Source organism: Nannobrachium achirus (genome assembly GCF_963921795.1).
Source record: "Nannobrachium achirus genome assembly, chromosome: 11".
NCBI lineage: Eukaryota > Metazoa > Chordata > Actinopteri > Myctophiformes > Myctophidae > Nannobrachium > Nannobrachium achirus.
Window position 1 is genome coordinate 17,193,891 of NC_137820.1, and position 17,666 is coordinate 17,211,556.

At 39.2% G+C, this 17,666-nt stretch overlaps 3 protein-coding genes across 5 annotated transcripts; 2 read left to right on the forward strand and 1 right to left on the reverse strand.

Moving 5' to 3' along the window:
• Positions 1-289: 289 nt before the first annotated feature.
• On the forward strand, positions 290-6,771 carry cd151 (CD151 molecule). Of its 2 annotated transcripts, XM_080736607.1 has the most exons (9): positions 290-424; positions 1,525-1,618; positions 2,386-2,577; positions 4,253-4,327; positions 4,915-4,935; positions 5,281-5,385; positions 5,747-5,902; positions 6,386-6,472; positions 6,628-6,771. In XM_080736607.1, the coding sequence occupies exons 2-9, from the start codon at positions 1,526-1,528 to the stop codon at positions 6,685-6,687; spliced, it is 789 nt and encodes a 262-aa protein (XP_080592733.1). In that variant the 5' UTR covers positions 290-424; position 1,525; the 3' UTR covers positions 6,688-6,771. The 2 variants fall into 2 exon arrangements, with proteins under 2 accessions (XP_080592733.1, XP_080592734.1); XM_080736608.1 differs by lacking the exon at positions 4,915-4,935.
• Positions 6,772-8,792: 2,021 nt separating this feature from the next.
• gatd1 (glutamine amidotransferase class 1 domain containing 1) lies at positions 8,793-11,590 on the forward strand. The gene is made up of 7 exons (XM_080736328.1): positions 8,793-8,940; positions 9,325-9,401; positions 9,761-9,866; positions 10,199-10,306; positions 11,097-11,188; positions 11,273-11,366; positions 11,453-11,590. Exons 1-7 carry the CDS (start codon positions 8,892-8,894, stop codon positions 11,566-11,568), a joined length of 642 nt encoding a protein of 213 aa, XP_080592454.1. The 5' UTR covers positions 8,793-8,891; the 3' UTR covers positions 11,569-11,590.
• chid1 (chitinase domain containing 1) lies at positions 11,580-16,938 on the reverse strand. 2 transcript variants are annotated; one of them, XM_080736327.1, is made up of 13 exons: positions 16,804-16,938; positions 16,471-16,692; positions 16,055-16,198; positions 15,235-15,367; positions 14,962-15,006; positions 14,712-14,818; positions 14,105-14,166; positions 13,911-14,000; positions 13,714-13,815; positions 13,381-13,530; positions 12,875-12,955; positions 12,738-12,780; positions 11,580-12,582 (listed from the first exon to the last, which is right to left on the reverse strand). In XM_080736327.1, the coding sequence occupies exons 2-13, from the start codon at positions 16,588-16,590 to the stop codon at positions 12,484-12,486; spliced, it is 1,176 nt and encodes a 391-aa protein (XP_080592453.1). In that variant the 5' UTR covers positions 16,591-16,692; positions 16,804-16,938; the 3' UTR covers positions 11,580-12,483. The 2 variants fall into 2 exon arrangements, with proteins under 2 accessions (XP_080592453.1, XP_080592452.1); XM_080736326.1 differs by having other exon boundaries at positions 12,444-12,582; positions 13,381-13,533.
• Positions 16,939-17,666: the final 728 nt, after the last annotated feature.

Sequence of the window (17,666 nt, forward strand, 5' to 3'; positions counted from 1 at the left end):
CTCCAATCAATAAAACATAATAATAATAATAATAATATAAACTATTTACTGTGCACTTATGAAAACAAAGTGCTATACTTAAAACTGAAGAAATAATCGAATCAAATAAAACAACAGAATAGAAACATTATGACAAGTGTATTGGTCTCTGGTCTGTCAAAATGTACATCCATGGTCAAAACAAGTCATGTTCATGAGAAACCACCTGGTGGCAGGCCTGTGCGCTCTAGAAGCTTGTGGTAAACTAACCCCCTCTGTCAATAGAGTACAGTAGGCAGACCAGGGGCATGAGCGTCAGCTGAGAGCGCTCACTGTTGCCTGTAACCTTCAAAGTGAGCACTGTGTAAGATTTGGGGTTAACCATAATATCTGAAGACTTTTCCCCAATAATCCACATCCTCCAGGGCCCACCATCTAAGAGCAGGTAAGAGTTATTTTATTTTATTTAGATATATTTTTATGTGAAATGGGGAGAGGATTTTCTTTTCATGACGCCATGGTTTAAAAATAATAATACGAATGTGAGTTCATGGGTAGACTTTGTTTTGATGGACAGCAACAATTTGGCATAAAGATCTTTTTTCTTTCAAGAAACAACATAGCTTTTATGTGTTGTAGTGCAGAATTCACACTATGACTGTTTTCCCCTCATAACTCGGTTTGGTCATGTTTTCCCTGTAAAGGAGAGATGTCTACTTGTACCTGAACTGTAGAACCTCCTCTCTCTCTCATGATGCCAGTCATATAGTGGTGGACGAGAGGGAGACTTGGTTACAAAATTAGGGAGGGTATCATAACAGTATGTCTCCATCTACTCTTATGGTATAACATGACCAGGTTGAATTACTAGGATAGGAGACATATCTGTTCGCTGGGTGGCATATGAGACAAGTTGTAAAGTATTTTTATCCTACAATTTCATCAGAAGGACTCTCCTCTTTGCTTTGTGTTAGACCAACTTTCTGCAAGTGTTGGAATGATCCACAGTCTCATTTACAGGCCTCCGTTTTATATTTCGTTCTGGCAATATGATTAAAACACTTAGAGAACATGTTCATATATTCTCTGACTGCACATTCACACTTAAGAGTTGTACCTCGTAAATCTTTTGCCTCATATCATACTTCAAGTGTGGATACACAGGAGTGCATGTGACACGGGCCTCTTTTTTTCACCTGACTGCATAGTGTGGAGGAATAACTTACACGATGACTCTCGATAAAATAGACCACTAATAGGCTTAACTTATTGTCATGCAAGCATACAGGCAGGAAGTCATGCGATCATAATCTGACTGCAGCCTTCTGTGAGAATACCATGAGGTCATACACTGTCAGATCATCAATGTTAATCCAACTGTACTGGATCCATAATTGTGTAATCCTAGAGCAAAATTAACACTAAGGATCTTATTGTGTAGCTTTGACTATTTTGTGCACTGACATGTCATGTTTTTGTGCCCCCAAAAATCAGCAATTGAATATAGACTTTATATTGTAATCCATGTGAATTTGTTTTTTTCAGAATGGAAGCGGAGAGAAAGCGGGGAGAAAAAAAGAACACATGCGGGACAATTTGTCTGAAATATCTACTTTTTATCTTTAATGTCATTTTTTGGGTAAGTTGACATGGTGAGTGGTTGGCTTGGCTTTCCATGTGATTTTGGAAAATGGTCTGTACTGGAGGCAGCAACATCTCGTATTGCAGGTGTCCCTTGCATGCTGTCAACAGGTGACCTTTAATTCAACCATTCTGTGTGGTTATATTCACAAGATAACAGACAACCACCAGCCTGAGCTGCCCGGATTTATGCCATTCACCGTTTTGTAACAGTAACTTTAATCAATGTAAACCTTAGACCATACTCAATCTTGATGCATAAGCCTACAGTAAACAAACTGTCTGCATGGGCCTTTCCCCTCCACTGTCCTAGGAGAGGATTAAATCAATTCCAGGCTTCCAGCATGCTTTCTACACACTCAGATACCAGACATGTGTGACCTATGTGCTCCAGATGAGGCTGATAAAACTCAGACTCTGCTGAATGCCTTCTCTAGCTGATAGGGCAGGGGATACGGTGGTGTCTGTTTTGCATTACTACTATGTTTTAGCAGTGCTAGGAGCTGCATGGAACTGGTATGAATTATCTTGATAAGGAACGTAGAGAGCATGCATGCACATCCACTCTGGTGAAACAGGTGCAGGACAAACAGAGGATCAACGTGAACATACAGTATAAATAGAGTGCACTCTGCAATTAACTCCCATAGCATATCACAGATCAATGTTTCGATCCCCGGGATCTCCATCAGAATGAGTTATGCTGATACCGTTTTGCTGTGATCATCTTGTTTGAATTGAGCTGATAGGGCTATGTGCGTTCAGCTGGCAGGTGGGGCTGTGTTGGCGGTGGGAGTGTGGACTTTGATGGAGAGGAGTGACTACATCAGCCTGCTCAACGGCGGCTTGTACTCTGCCTCGGCGTACATTCTGATAGTCGCTGGAGCCATCGTGGTGGTGACAGGGATGATCGGGTGCTGTGCCACCCTGAAGGAGATAAAGAGTCTTCTGATTGTGGTGAGAGTACACCCAGGTTTACACAAGACAACAACACATTGAATCATCACAGAGTTGTTTAAGGTTATCCTACATGGCTGTGTGATTTAATAATAAGACTGATAATAATGTGGCAAGTGCAAATAGTTTATTTAATAGTTACCTATAGAATCTAATAATTCCTTCATGTTTACATTGAGCCATTTGATAGATAGTAGTCATTTTACAAGTAATTTCAATTACACAAGTTACTATACCGATATAGCAAATGTTATTATCTGGGGGGAAAACTAAACAAAAACAAGACCAGTCCCTTTTTAATTACAACACAACTTTGTTTGTTTTTAGGCGTATTAAAAGGTCTTCATCCTCGGAGACATTTTGAATTCTTGTTGGTTTAGAAACCTGAACCTTGCTGTCTGGTCTGTGTGTAGAAGGGGGAGCTCATTATGTCAGAAATACACAACTGTGTCAGAAATAACAGACAAAGTAATGCAGAGTGTGTCTTTAAGGGTTTAGATTTAGAGTGTGACTCATGCCAGAGGAATGAGGGGCATCACAAGCGGGTGCTTGGAGTTCAGAGTGAGCGTGAGACAGAGTGAGACAGAATATATTAGAGATGCAATACTGTACCGGCTCTGTGACATGATTACTATTTCCATGTTCCCTGCAACCAGTGTAACTGTAATGAATAACGTCATTCTTAGGAACCCAAATTAAACCTAATTCTCTTTTCAAATCAATTCTGTCATTACAGGTGAAAACAAATTTACTTTGCAACTCCAAAGTCAATGCACAAAAATAGAAAAGAACGTGTGTAAACAGTAATAATTCACACGCAATAGAGACATTTCAAACTATATAACACTAGTTAAAAACACAGACAATTTTTTATTTATTTTAGAAATAGTTAATCGTTCACTCAATAGGGCCACTCATTGCTCTAGTTGAGGATGTCATTTGTCCATGTGTGGTCCTATGGAATGTATGGAATTCATGTGCTAATAAAAAACAACTTAATACTTCTTAAGGTTTATATGAGTTTTAAAATAATGTATTAAATATTTTTTATTGCACATGCATTCCCTACATGCCATAGTGCTGGACCACACATGGACAAGTGACATCATCAACTTGCGACAGCAGTTTTCCCTATTGAGTGAAAGATGAAGTATTTCTAAAATAAATGAAATATTTAAGGTGTTTTTAATTTGAAAATGTAGTTAAATAGGGCAATTATAGTGTATTAAGGCATGTAAACCTAATGTGAATGTGGTTCAGTCTCAGTCGGTTCACACTGCAGGAAGAATAATGGCCACCGTAGTTAATTTCCTAGAGGTAATGAAATTGCTTGATGTAGTTAGTATGAATTCAGTTCAAGTATGTAAGCACTTTGAGGGAGACTGTGTGTGTGTGTGTGTGTGTGTGTGTGTGTGTGTGTGTGTGTGTGTGTGTGTGTGTGTGTGTGTGTGTGTGTGTGTGTGTGTGTGTGTGTGTGTGTGTGTGTGTGTGTGTGTGTGTGTGTGTGTGTGTGTGAGTGAGTGAGTGAGTGAGTGAGTGAGTGAGTGAGTGAGTGAGATGTTCAGGAGGGATGCTTTAATCAATATAACTGTGTTGAATGTTAAAATGCTAGTAATTAATTATTAATAACATTGTAATATGAAACTTGATGGTGTTGTCTGTGTCTACACTACAGTATTTGGTCTTACTGCTGTGTGTTTTCCTGCTGGAAGTCATTGCTGGAGTGTTGGCCTACATTAAATACCAAGAGGTATTTCTGAATATACTCAAATATTCTAGAATTGATGCAGGTATAATGACATCTAATTTATACTCCTTAGTATGACAGTGTTGCTTGCAGACAAGATGTCATATTTGGCAAGTGAACGATGTGCGTTGGTGTATAAATCCATACATTGCAATATTGTCCCATTTCTCTAAAATAAACATTGTGTACTAAGGCACTTAGTATACTACTACTACCATTAACACTACTAAAGTATGCAAACTGCTAATTTAGTACAAGAGTAGTAGTCCTGTACTAAGTACTTCTCTGTATTATCTATACTATTTTCTATTGTGTCATTTCATGTGATTCTCATTTCTGCATGTCTGTTATACTAATACATTGAGATGTGTGTTTGAATCAATCCATTTGTCCTTTCATGTTCCTTGATGTGGTCTCTATTTAGTTTAGCTTTTTTTTCTTGAAATTGATTTACTGTAGCCTGACCTGATTCCTGCATGGCTGTACAGCATGTGTGCATGTACGTACAGTATGCAACTATGCATGCACTTCATTTGTCTGTACATCCAACTCTCTCACCTATCTGTTTCTTGCCCCTTTTCTTGCTCCAGTGTTTCCCTTTCTGCTACCAGGTAATCACCACTGTGTCATCGTTCTATGTGATGTATCAAACTGTTACTCCTAACTTGCTCAGATTTCACCCTTTTCACTACGTTTTGATTTGTATGTGGAGAGCTCCCTTGTCAGACAGGGTAGTATCTATGTAGTCCTTGTTACATGTTTGAGGTTATCTCTATCCTCATATATTCTGAGTTATGCAGGCTCCAGACAGGTGTGGTAGGAAAGAAACACGACCATGGCATGGGCATGGGCTATATTTATGCACAAGGAGTGTCTAAAATAAACTTCACGTCAATGCAGGTGACAAATGTTTCCCATGATGAGCAATTTTCTCACGTTCTACTGGTGCCTCACAGCTGGATGATGAGCTCAGAGACAACCTGAAGGAGACCATGCAGCAGAAGTACCAGCAGCCCGGTGAGGACAGCATCACACGGGCTGTGGACAAGCTCCAGCAGGAGGTATGGAAGCTTGACACTGAGACATATTCAGGTATGAACTATTCAGGATTAATAAAGCTTCAACATTCAGGGAACAAATAGAATGTTGTCCCAACCCGACTAAAAGGTAGTCCAACTGTTGTATCAGACATCAGATTAATATTTTGTATACACTACAAACAGACTCAAGAAGTGTATTTGTAACCTCAGTTAAATTGACATAGGATTCTTACTGTGTGAGTTGTTCACTTGAGACCAGTTCACTTCAGTTCACACTTGTAAAATAATTCCTATTGTGCTAAATGTAAACAAAGTAAAAAATGTTTAACTCAAATGAAGTTGGTCATACTTTATGAACCCTATCTCTTTCTGTGTGTGCTAGTTTAAGTGCTGTGGCAGTAACAGCTCTGTAGACTGGTCAGGCGCAGTGTGGATCCACGAAGAAACGAATTACAGGCTGGTGCCTGATAGCTGCTGCAAAACTCCCAGTGAAGGCTGTGGCCGCAGAGACCATCCCTCCAATATCTACAAGGTTGAGGTACGCATGGAAGCTGGATGCAATCTGATATTTTTATGTATGACCATTGAGCTGTGCTATGCTATATTAATACTGATTAACTGATAGATATTTGTAATGGCAGCATGTCATCATTATGCAAAAAGAATCCTTGAAAATAATTGATAATTAATTAAATGCTATTGTTGTTTAATTGAGAAAGTAACTTACTCAGCTTTGGCACTTTGATCCATTTTACCTTTATAAAATGTGTGATTCTGGAATACACCTGCCAACTGAAATAAAAATGAAACCAGAGCCTGTTTGTTATGAAAGTGCTAAACAATGGTTGAAACAGAATCAGACCTGTAATCACTGAACACATGTGGATTACAGTGTAAACTGTATTTCTTTTTATACCTGATATCAAATGCCTAATCAGGGCCACAATGTCTAGTATTGTTCCTGACAAATAACTAACTAAGATAATAACTAATGTCTTTTCCCTTCACTTTATGCTCTCAGGGAGGCTGCATTGTGCAATTAGAAAACTTCCTCTTGAGTCAATTACACATCCTTGGGGCAGTGGGAATTGGTATTGCCTTTCTCCAGGTAATTGCCCTATCAAGAGTTATGAATGAAATAGAATATAATTGAAATACTAGATTTAGAATGTGCGTGTGTGTGCGTGTGTGTGTGCGTGCGCGCGTGCGTGCGCGCGTGCGCGTGTGCGTGTGCATGTTTTGTTAACTGTCTCTCTCTTTCAGCTTGTAGGAATGATGTTCACCTGCTGCCTTTATCGAAATTTGAAAGAAGATCCATACTGACTCTGACATGTAGCAAATCCTACACTTTGATACACACCATTGCATTCTGAATCTGGTTAAATATGTATTTGTCTTCATGAGGTGTGCATGCACGGGTGTCACAAGGGGTAGGAAAGTGGGACTGAGTTACTAGGGCCCAAGGTGGAGGAGGGGCCTTAATTATTTTATACTTTAGCTATTGAAAAATAGCAGATATACAAGCTCACAGCGCGGCACCGAGTGCCGCGCAGCGAGCTTGTAGATCTGCTATTTTTGAAAAGTAGTGAAAATGTGTGCAAATGTTTGAATATATGTATTTTTTAAGCGAACATTTGTAACTCAAATTTTGCTTCTGGGGGGGTCCCTGGACCTCAATATTTTGAGATGGGGTTCTGTGGCCAAATACATATCATTTTGGGGGTCCTGCACATGAAAAGGTTTGAGCTCCACTGACATAGAAACATAGGTTTTTCAAAAACCTCAGAAGGATTTGAAATATTCAAAGATTTTCATGATTTTTCAAAAATAGCAGATCTACAAGCTCGCAGCGCGGCACTCGGTACTGCGCTGTGAGCTTGTATATCTGCTATTTTTCAATAATTAACATTCATGGGGGGCCCGCAGTGAATCCTTGTACCCAGGGCCCAGAATTTGGTGCGACGCCCCTGTGTGCATGTTTTTTGTTTTGTATTCTTCAATTGACATTATGAAGTGGTCAGGCTTTTTGTCAATGAATAAGCCATGCTGCTGGACAGCACTGTCCTGTTTGAGATTATATTCCACCGCATGCACTCTCAGTTTTCACTTTAATTTTAAAGCCATTCAAGATGATGGTTTGTGGGCGGACGAACTCACCCATTGTGTTTTTTGTTTTGTTTAATTCGATATATGCTAGAGTTGCTTTGTATAGGCCTATTATATATGTGTATTTTAGTTGTCACAAGGATGTCACATTTTCATAAGCAGTGTTTTCCAAAGTATTTAAAAACATAAATATTGACTGACTGTTGACTTTAATGATTGAATAAATAAAGAACAATCATGTTTGTCATTTAATATAATTTCCACGAAGAGACATGCTGGGCTGTGGAATCATGCCTATATCAACATGGCAATGCAATAAATAACATGACTAAAGTCATGAAAAGAGACTTACAGGTAGTTAAAAAGAGAAATGTAGACCTTTATAGGGGGACATTTATGATTCAGCTTTAGTGTCGGCTCCCCAAAGCATTATACATTGAGTACAGTAATTTTATGTTTTTTAAACATAAACATAATATAATGATAAGGATGACATTTACTGATGTGTGTATAACCTTTTGTAATCTAGGATATAGCACTAATAGGAATAGCAGGCTTTGGTGTACCTTAAAACAGTTTGAAGAAGACCTTGGTGTGTTAATGCGCAGCAGGAGTGCACTCACATATTGGTTAATTGGTTTGTATACTAATCCTAATGCACCTCTGGTTTTGGTCAAAACATTTGAATGCACTGAGGGAAAAATAGCACGTGTTTTGTTTTCTCTTTGCAACTCTGAGCACCTCATTTCCCTAAGAAATCCAATATAAATGTTGCTATGAGCTATGCATTACCTATTTCTTGTGATTGTTTACTTCAGTATTAGCACTTTAAATGTTTAGCTTTTAATTACAAAAAACTATAACATAAGGATTTGTCAGCAGCAGTCAAACAATGTCAATGAAAAGGTTCCAGGGGGTCCCCAGTTAAATGATAGGAACCAAATGGACCTGTAACGTTCCAAGAGTGTACTTATGGTACCAAATGGAAATGGACCCATTTGTACACTCAGAATTAAATTAACATAAATTGTGGTCTCAGAGATAGAAATTCCATGAAATACATCATCTCATATAGGCTACTGGGGCTCCTTTAAAACGGTTGAGAGTCACAAATCTTCTCTTATGGGGGTCCCTGGCATATATCTTTTCAAATGGGGGTCCGCGGGCTAATAAGTGTCAATTTGGAGGTCCTTGACAATGACATAAAACGTCTGTGAGAACCACTGCCACATAAAATCACACGCGTGACGCGCCTAGAATCGAACATTTATTTTGAAAACATTTCAGCGGATGTTGTTGTCAGCTGACTGCACTTCTTCCTCTTCATATGTGTCGCGTTTCTTCTGATACATCTGTACGCTAATTGATTTCAAGCACATTAATTAGGTGCATATTCTCCTTGAAACTACAGGGAAACAGAAATGTCCGCTAAACCAACTTGCCTGATAGTGGCAAGTGCTGCTCCGCAAGGTAGGTCCATTGAACATGCTCATTTATGAGACGTTTGGCCTGTCCAGTGTCCACTATTGGTATTGAATTGTTCTGGTCCTCCTGTTTGGTTTGGTCTTTGGTATCATAGTGATGTATAGCAGTTTATTCATCATGTATTTTTATTGTATTCGTTTTTACTACTGCTGCGGCCACCGGAGGTGCAGTGTTGCCTATTGTCATTGGCCAAAGCGACCAGACTTTGTTGGTCTGTCGCCTGTGATGATTCGCTGATCTACAAGCTCACTGGGCTTCGCCGCCTCTGCGACGTGTTATGAGCTTGTAGATTGGCTTGTAGGTAGATGTTCGGTGCTTTGCTAGTTGGACAAGGCATTACTAATATCATATGTGTAATTGTTCACGCAGGCGTGTCGGCAAAGTCATTCCACCAGTCCTTTACTCTTTGCACGTCAGTGTTTAACTTGCAGACGGCCACACCAGGGGTGAGCATCTCTTCCTTAAAGTTCATTTCAATATCAAAACATTTTGTATAAAAAATGTCCAGAATTTTGAAAACAAATAAATGCATACTAGTGAAATATAGTAAGTTCCACTATATTTGAAATAGGGCTTATAGTTTCATAATGTACATTTTACCTTATAGTGGATCAAAGGTACACATTTGTCTTTGATGTGTAGTGTAGGGAAAGTCACAAAAACACAAATACTCAGGTAAATTACTGATACCCCCCAAAAATACTTAAGTAGCCTACTCAAATAAATGTACTTGGTTACTGTCCATCACTGCACAACACTCAGCCAGTGCAGACCAGGGCATTCTAATTTGTCCTTCTGTATGCAGGGCAAGCCTATCGACTTTACTGGGGTTGATGAAAGTACTGCTAGGTGGGTGCAGGACTTCAGTGTGAAACCTTATGCAACACCTGCCAAACTTGAATCTATTGATGGTGAGTACCAAGAAAATATTTTCATTGCATAATCTAGTCTACACATACAGTAAATAATATGTTTGTTATCTAATAATCAAAATGTGAAAGCTTAGCTGTTCAATATTTTAGTTTATTAAACAATATTAAAGTTACAGTTTGTTTTTGACAGTCGGGTGGTAAAGCCGTTTCAAGATATCTGTGTTGAGTAACTGAACATTTACCATAGATTTGTATAACATGACAGATAATTCATAAAAGATAATTGGTACACTTAACTATTTGCAGCCCTATTTTTGGTTTTGTTTTGATTAAGCTCAAACTCAAGGTCATGTCATGATGGCCTGTTCCAGGTGCCCGGTACCAAGCATTACTCATTCCAGACTGCCCAGGAGCCCTGAATGACCTGGCACACAGCGGCTCCTTACACCGAATCCTCACACACTTCATCTCTCAGCAGAGTGAGTCCCTGGATCTTATGGAATGCATTGTCAGTGAAACTGAAAATCTGTTACAATCCGGGACTTATTTTAATGAATAAAATGTTATAACATGTTACTTTGAACAATCTGTACGGTACTGTGTTTTAATACAACTAGTGCAGTGGTTACAATTGCAAACAGACTCCCTGCTCATCAATGACAAATGTAGACATTGGTGTTAGGGATTGGACTCTAGATGTGCCACCATCTTTCTTGTAATTTGGACATCGTTTTAATTACCCATCTCCTTTAGGAGAGGGAGACAAAATATGTATAACTTAAATTAGATAAGAAATGGTATGATCATGTTCTAGGGGTGCAATATTTCCACTCTAGATACTTTCTTCCCCAAGGTTATTGAAAACCTTAACATTTCTTTGTGTTACCACTACTATACTTGTTGAGAAGAAAGAGGCCGCACAGCTCTTCAGCCACGATGCAAATAATTTATTTAAACCAACGTTTCGACTGTTGCCAGTCTTAGGGCCCTGATGAAGACTGGCAACAGTCGAAACGTTGGTTAAATAAATTATTTGCATCGTGGCCAAAGAGCTGTGCGGCCTCTTTCTTCTCCATCATTATTCTGTGTGATGATCAGCACCTCACTAACTTAGGTGTGCGCTCCTCCTCTTGTGCTTTCTTGATATTTACCACTACTATACTTGACATATTTATGGGACACAGGCAACACATACCATAATGTACAGAACTGGTGTATTAAGGACACTGACTGGTTATTGATGCTGGAGCTGTTTTGCCCCAAATGCAGAACCTGTGTGTGCTGTGGGCCAGGGAGTATCAGCTTTATGTTGTGCCACTGAGGGACAGAAGTGGATCTTCAATGGGTACAGTTTAACAGGGGTGAGTCTTGCGTCTCTTATATACAATGGGATGGAAATGTAAAAAGTATTTCTAGTAACAAGTTCTAATTCTTTTCCATCCTAGCCATCTGTGTTTGAGTTGGTGCGAAGGCCTGACTTTGCCAACCTGCCTCTGATCGTGGAGGACTTTGTGAAAGACAGTGGTGGATCATACACAGGTATACAGCAGAGAAGCATAGATATTGTAACATTTGTGTAAAAATGTCATACCTGAAGCTAACCACACAATCCTTTTGTTTTTCAGCGAGTCAAGAGGATGCTATGCATGTAGTCATAGACAGACACCTGGTAACTGGTCAGAATATTCAGGCAACATCAGTTGCTGTGAATAATCTAATACTGCTCTGCAATGGAAAATAAAACTACCTTACTAACAGTTCAAAGCCCATGCACTCTAAGGGTACACACTAAAGTTTTCTTCTGCCTATGCTTTTCAATGGGAAGGGAGCAGAAAGCCGTGCAATGGCAACAAAACGCTCCATTCCCTTTGAAAAGCATTGCATAAATACGACTGCATAGACAGAATCAAACCCTGGTGTCCATACCCTAAATCCTGTTCTGTTCCAAACTTTTCATTTACAATTTACAGGATAACTGGAAAAAAGGTAGAGTTCATGTATTATTGTGGTCATAATGATGAAACCACAAAGACACACACAAAAAATGTTAGTAAAACGAAGCCCAAGGCTATTCCACACAATATGAATGTTTCTGAGACCAATACCCAACACCAAAGCATATTAGATAAGTCTTCAGTTGAGCCAACTGGCAGAAGCTTTCCACACAATTAATGTTCAATAATTGGAACCAGAGAGAGTGAATGCCTGATAACAAAACATTGATTTATCTCATCCGTTTTTAATAATTATCTTGATCATGCAAATACTTTGCAAAAGGGAAATCTGCTACTGCCATCTCAGTGTAATACAAGTAGGATTTTTGTTTCTTGCCAAAATTATGTTTTGAGTTGTGACTCGTGTCCATGAAAAGGGAATAAAACTATCTTTCAACAACATGTCCTTGTTTTATATCAACAACCAACCGCTGCTTTGACATCCTCTGGAGCAGCAGCAGTGCAGATTTAGTATTAACTAAACTCAGTCAATAGTTGGTCCAGAGTTCACCTGAGTAACTCAAAAGAAGAAGGAAAAAAATCACTGCACACATTACTGGCGTTTTTGGTACACCATGATTGGAAAAAAATAAGACTTTTGGAAACCCACATGCTGGTGTTCTCAAGGTCCTTTGTAGTCATATACCAGTCATTTGGCCTTTTCATAGAAGATCGTAGAAATATTCCAGCCCTTGTCCTAATTCCCACATGGATATTCCTGTGCCCAGTTCCGTGGCTAATGACATCCGTAGGTAAATGGACTGAAAAGAAATAGGAAGATCTTAGCGCACAATGTCAAAAGGTATATAAATGGCAACTAGTGATCACATGGGGGTTGTTACAGTGTTATTACCCATTTATGTTATTGAGTAAATGTGTTCACGCACAAAGCTAAAATTAAATATAAGAGCTTTACCTTAAGTGTTGGGTAGTACACTACATGCTTGACTCCATTATTCCTAGAAATAAAGTGAAGCAACAAATCTGGTTAAGTTATGCTAAAAGGTTGTCACCCATCATTTGTTCTTCCAAAAATCATCATGTGATCTCCACCTCTTGTAAGAGAAATAGTGCTCTCCACTGTATTCGTCCCAGAGAAGTTTTGGCCTCAGCTCTCGCAAAATTTCAATGTACCTGCAGGATACAAGACAGGGGAGTAATAAAAAGAAAGGTTAACTGCATTCTTGTGTGTCCACTCTCCATGTCTCTCTAGCTCTTTAGTTACTAAAGTTTAGTAAACAGAAAATGCATTTTCAGGTCAGGATACCAATTTGATCCGATCAGAAGAGAAGTCACACAAGACAAGACACAGGATAAACAAGTGAAATTGTAAGTGATGACAAAGAAATGAGCAGACAAAGTTGGAACTGAAAAATAAATAAAAAAAATGAACCCGATAAATGGGTTCTCTTTCCTGATTGGCTTAAATTTGGTAACCCACCTGAAAGGATATGTTCTGTTTATTAAATAAGAACTGGAGATACAGTGTCAGACAGGGACTCCTTGCAATTTCCAATTGCATCTTTCTAGTTTCCCAACTGTAATTACACAGTCCTTACCTAGTTCCCAGGATTGGTTCAGCACCTTGGTTGGAGAAATCCAACCCATACAAGTTAAGTCCAATCAGGATCTTTTGTCTCCATTGCATATTGGGTGACAACTGGAGCACACAGTCTCTTACCCAAGGCAGAGGTGAGCTTGGGCCTGGTCTACTGGGAACAAAGACAGACTGTTTTCATTGAGAGTCAGCACTTTCTACCACTTTGTACTGAACACATGAAAACTTAGAATCCTGTTTTTTTAGAATTTTATTTTATATCTATGTACCTAAAGAAATACCATTGTATTCAGTCTGAACGGTTGAATGACATTTGTGTCTGTAATAGCCTCACCTTCCAGCATTGGAGTAGTCATAGGTCATAAGACTGAATCCATCCACTGCCGGAGCCAACTGTTCAAACTCTTCCCTGCCAAACATGCCCGGTTGCCCTGAGCTGGTTTGAGAGATATTTGGATCAGAAATGCTTCCAAATCAGTCATTCATTTTGTGGCATTTGAACGGAATAAAAATAAACACCATTATGTTCACCTCGTCAGAGCAGGTGGAATGACAAGCACACAGTCAAATCTTTTTGCCTTCAGAGTCTCACAGACGTGTTTGACCAAGTGGACGAGCTCCCTGCATGAACAAAGATAAAAAGCACTTGCAGCATTTGCAACTGACCCCGGAGGACAGGGAAATGTAGCGTTATCCAGTCAGGGAAAAGCAACAAAGTAACTCACTTTCTTTTATTTCCTCCCAGCTGGCTCCACAGCTCCAAAGTGAAACCATCAAAGCCTTCTGTCTGCAAGGTCATACAACAGCATGAAATCATTGTATTTAGGGAATATTGGAATGGCTACTAGACTAGTGCTGCACAATATATAATTATCGTATCATTATGGAGGTATGACCAGTTTGACCATGCGCAATATCAGTATCGCAAAAGGCAAGATATGGGCAATATATCACCCTGGGTGATATATCAGTGATATCGTTGCCCATGTCACCCATATTGTTGCCTTTTGCTACACTTAGAATATTAAATAACAAGTGTGGGAACCCAATAGCACTTAAAATCAAGAGTGATATTGACTTGTTATTATGCTGTTTTTTGAATAATGCTTAGTTTTTACTGTTGCAACACTTAAAATATTGAATATGAAATGTGTACGTAATATCGTGCAGCCCTAATGGCTACAGTATAATATACACAGTAGCTTTATCTGGCACATACTTTTGCCGATTCAATTCATTACCTACCCAGCCTCCAGCATTATTTGGCAGGGTATTGTAATCACTCCCATCTGTTAAAAAAATAACCCCCTCAGTGTGTATTTTCTAAATTACCTTTGCGACGTCCACTAGCTCACTCCCCAGCTCTTCAATTTCATCCTCACTATCCAGTACACTCATGTAATCCTGGTAAGACCAGCCATCAAATAGCAGTCGAGGCACTGAAAGCGAGACACATGGAGCACTTGACTGAAAATGACTTGCCACAACGTGGTAAGAATCAGAGTGATCATAAAATGCTAGCTCTGATCCAAACAAGCAGAGCTGAGCAAGCTAGTGGTAGAGGACAAAGATGATCTCTCACCTATCTTGATTTTTCTATTTGACTTCCGGACAGATTTGACCCAGCCTGAAAAGTAGAGAACACAATCCCTAACACTTTACTAAGAGAAGAATGCCCAATTGTGCACTGAAATAGCCGATTTCCTGGTAGATAGTCTATTTTTGGCACAAGACACCATCATACAACGGTGTATAAATCAGGCTTACGGCAAAGTCTTTATAAATAGAATTAATATCTGCTCATTCTGCTGTATGAATAATAGTCAAGTGAAGTGATCTTTTTTATTTCTTTCACCTGGGTCATGGTCATGGAGGCCAGTGACATCAAAGCTTTCAGGTCCCCGTCGACGGAGCTGAAGCCACACTGGAGAGACTGAAGTCATTTTGGAACCAAATACCTTGGCTACATCATAGCCATGGGAATTCCACTGTGGGGTGGCAGGATACGACAGAGACATTGCAATATTGTGCATTAGAACAATACTGTGTTCATCGCTGTATTTAAGTCAACAGCTTCTGAAATTAATTAATGTTGTAGTTCACCGGCCAAATATCTGAGATGAAAATGTACACCTGCCAAACATTTTTTAAATAAACAAAAGGAATTTAAGAATCAAAGACACACCACAGTGTCTGCACTTGCTCAATAAAGATATGATTGGAACACAGTGTACACCAATGTGGTGTGAAACATTTCGGCCAAGGACTTTCTTCAGGCATACCCCTGAGGAAGGACCTTGACCTAAAGTATTTTTAACAAATGAACAAATGTCATGTGTCTTTTAAGTTAAAGGACACATGATATATATTGTTTTATGTTACTAATTACATATTAGTAACATGTAATTAGACGTATTATATAGGCCTAAGGCACACCCCTACATATAGATGTGTGCCTTCATACAGTATCTTCATACAGTCTTAATTTAGGCCTACTGAAAACTTAGGTCATACATTGTTATAGGCATTACAAATAAGAATATTTTGTATTATTTCATTTAACTAGAAAACTGGATATATTGCTCAGCACTAGTTATAACACAATTATAACACACCAAGTACATAATAATGACAATGGTGTGCTGTGCATCCTTTGACTTGGGTTTCATACTTACTGGTGTGATATAGCCGAGAACTGGTCCTTGGAATGTCCGTTTAATATGAGAACAATATCTCTTTTCCTCTTTCACAATGTCCTTCCATTGTGGGTCTGACACAACAAGGCCTCTTTCCAACGCTGGTAACTCTGCAGGTGATGCCTATATATGGCAATTGCATGAGATTAAAATACATATTAGCTGAGTGACTGTGACAGACATCCATGAGATTTATAGCTGTGTTATAGGTATGCATGCCTGGTATGGTGACAATATATCAAGTGAGATTTGGTCCTCATGGAAGTCACTTTCTGCAGCTCTCAAAATCAGATGACATGATGACTGCAAGGACTTGCATGCCAAGTCAAACAACAATACAAACACTGCTCAGTGCTGCTCACCACATTTAGGGGCCACAAGTTCACTTCACTCACCTCAGCCTCTACAGTTTTGTGTGACTTCTTCGCGTCTGTCTTTGAAAGCGTGCCACTAACCATCCAGCAGCACGACGATATGGTGTGCAGCAGCAGGATCAACGACACTCTCATTTCCATTCAGCTGAACAGCGAGTCGTGGAAGAGGTGATAAATGATAAAGCCGACGTGTTTTCAGGTCGGGTGGTGTTCTGTGTTCAGTGCAGGACAGACACTTCCTTCCTGAATGACATGAGATGGGGCAGATGTAGGATGATAACTTTACAGAACACAACAACGCAGGAGTCAACCTGTCAACTTGACTGCACCGATAGGAAAAATCATAAAATATACCTCGCTTTGCAGCCAGCTGACCACCGAACGACGCATGTCATTATGTCATCCATTCAAATCATTTGTGGCTGTAGTAGTGCAGCCCTGAGCCCTCTAGTCTGGTGATGGTTTTGTTTGACAGCCTGCATACTAGACTGGTTTCGTTTGAGCCTTGGTTTGAGCATGGTGGAGTCTGGAGAGCCCATAGTTCGAGGGGACGAGTGCGTTGTGATTGGCTAGCAGGTGTCATGACTATAATATGGCACGTGTACATCGATCAGTTTGATTTTGTGAACAGTCAGTGGTGGAAAAAGTACTCCGATGTTTTACTTAAATAAAACTATCGATACTACTGCAATGTAGAAATGCTCTGTTGCAAGTAAAAGTCCAGAATATAATGTACTTGAGTAAAAGTGCAAAAGTATTATTGGCATCAAAATGTACTTATTGTACCAAAAAGTATAAAGTAGGCCTACTCATTGTGCAGAATGTCCTATTTCAAGTTTTCAAATGTGAAAAAAATATCTTTTGAAAATAGCGGATCTATAAAGTAGACCTATAATGTAGGTAGATCAGCTATTTTCAAATGGCCAAAATGTATAAAGGGCTGAAGTGGTTTATGTTTTTATAATACAAATCAAAGTACAACTAGTAAAGATTTCAAATAATGTTAATGGAGTAAAAAGTAGAATATTTGCCTCTGAGATGTAGTGGAAGTAAAAGTGCTGAAAGTTGAAAATACTCCAGTAAAGTAAAAGTACCTCAAAATTGAGTGCGTAAATGTACTTAGTTACTTTCCACCACTGACAAATCATAATCATTTGACATGTATAACCCTTCTTATTATAACTCTATGGTATAACCAGCGGTCGGCCTGACAACGA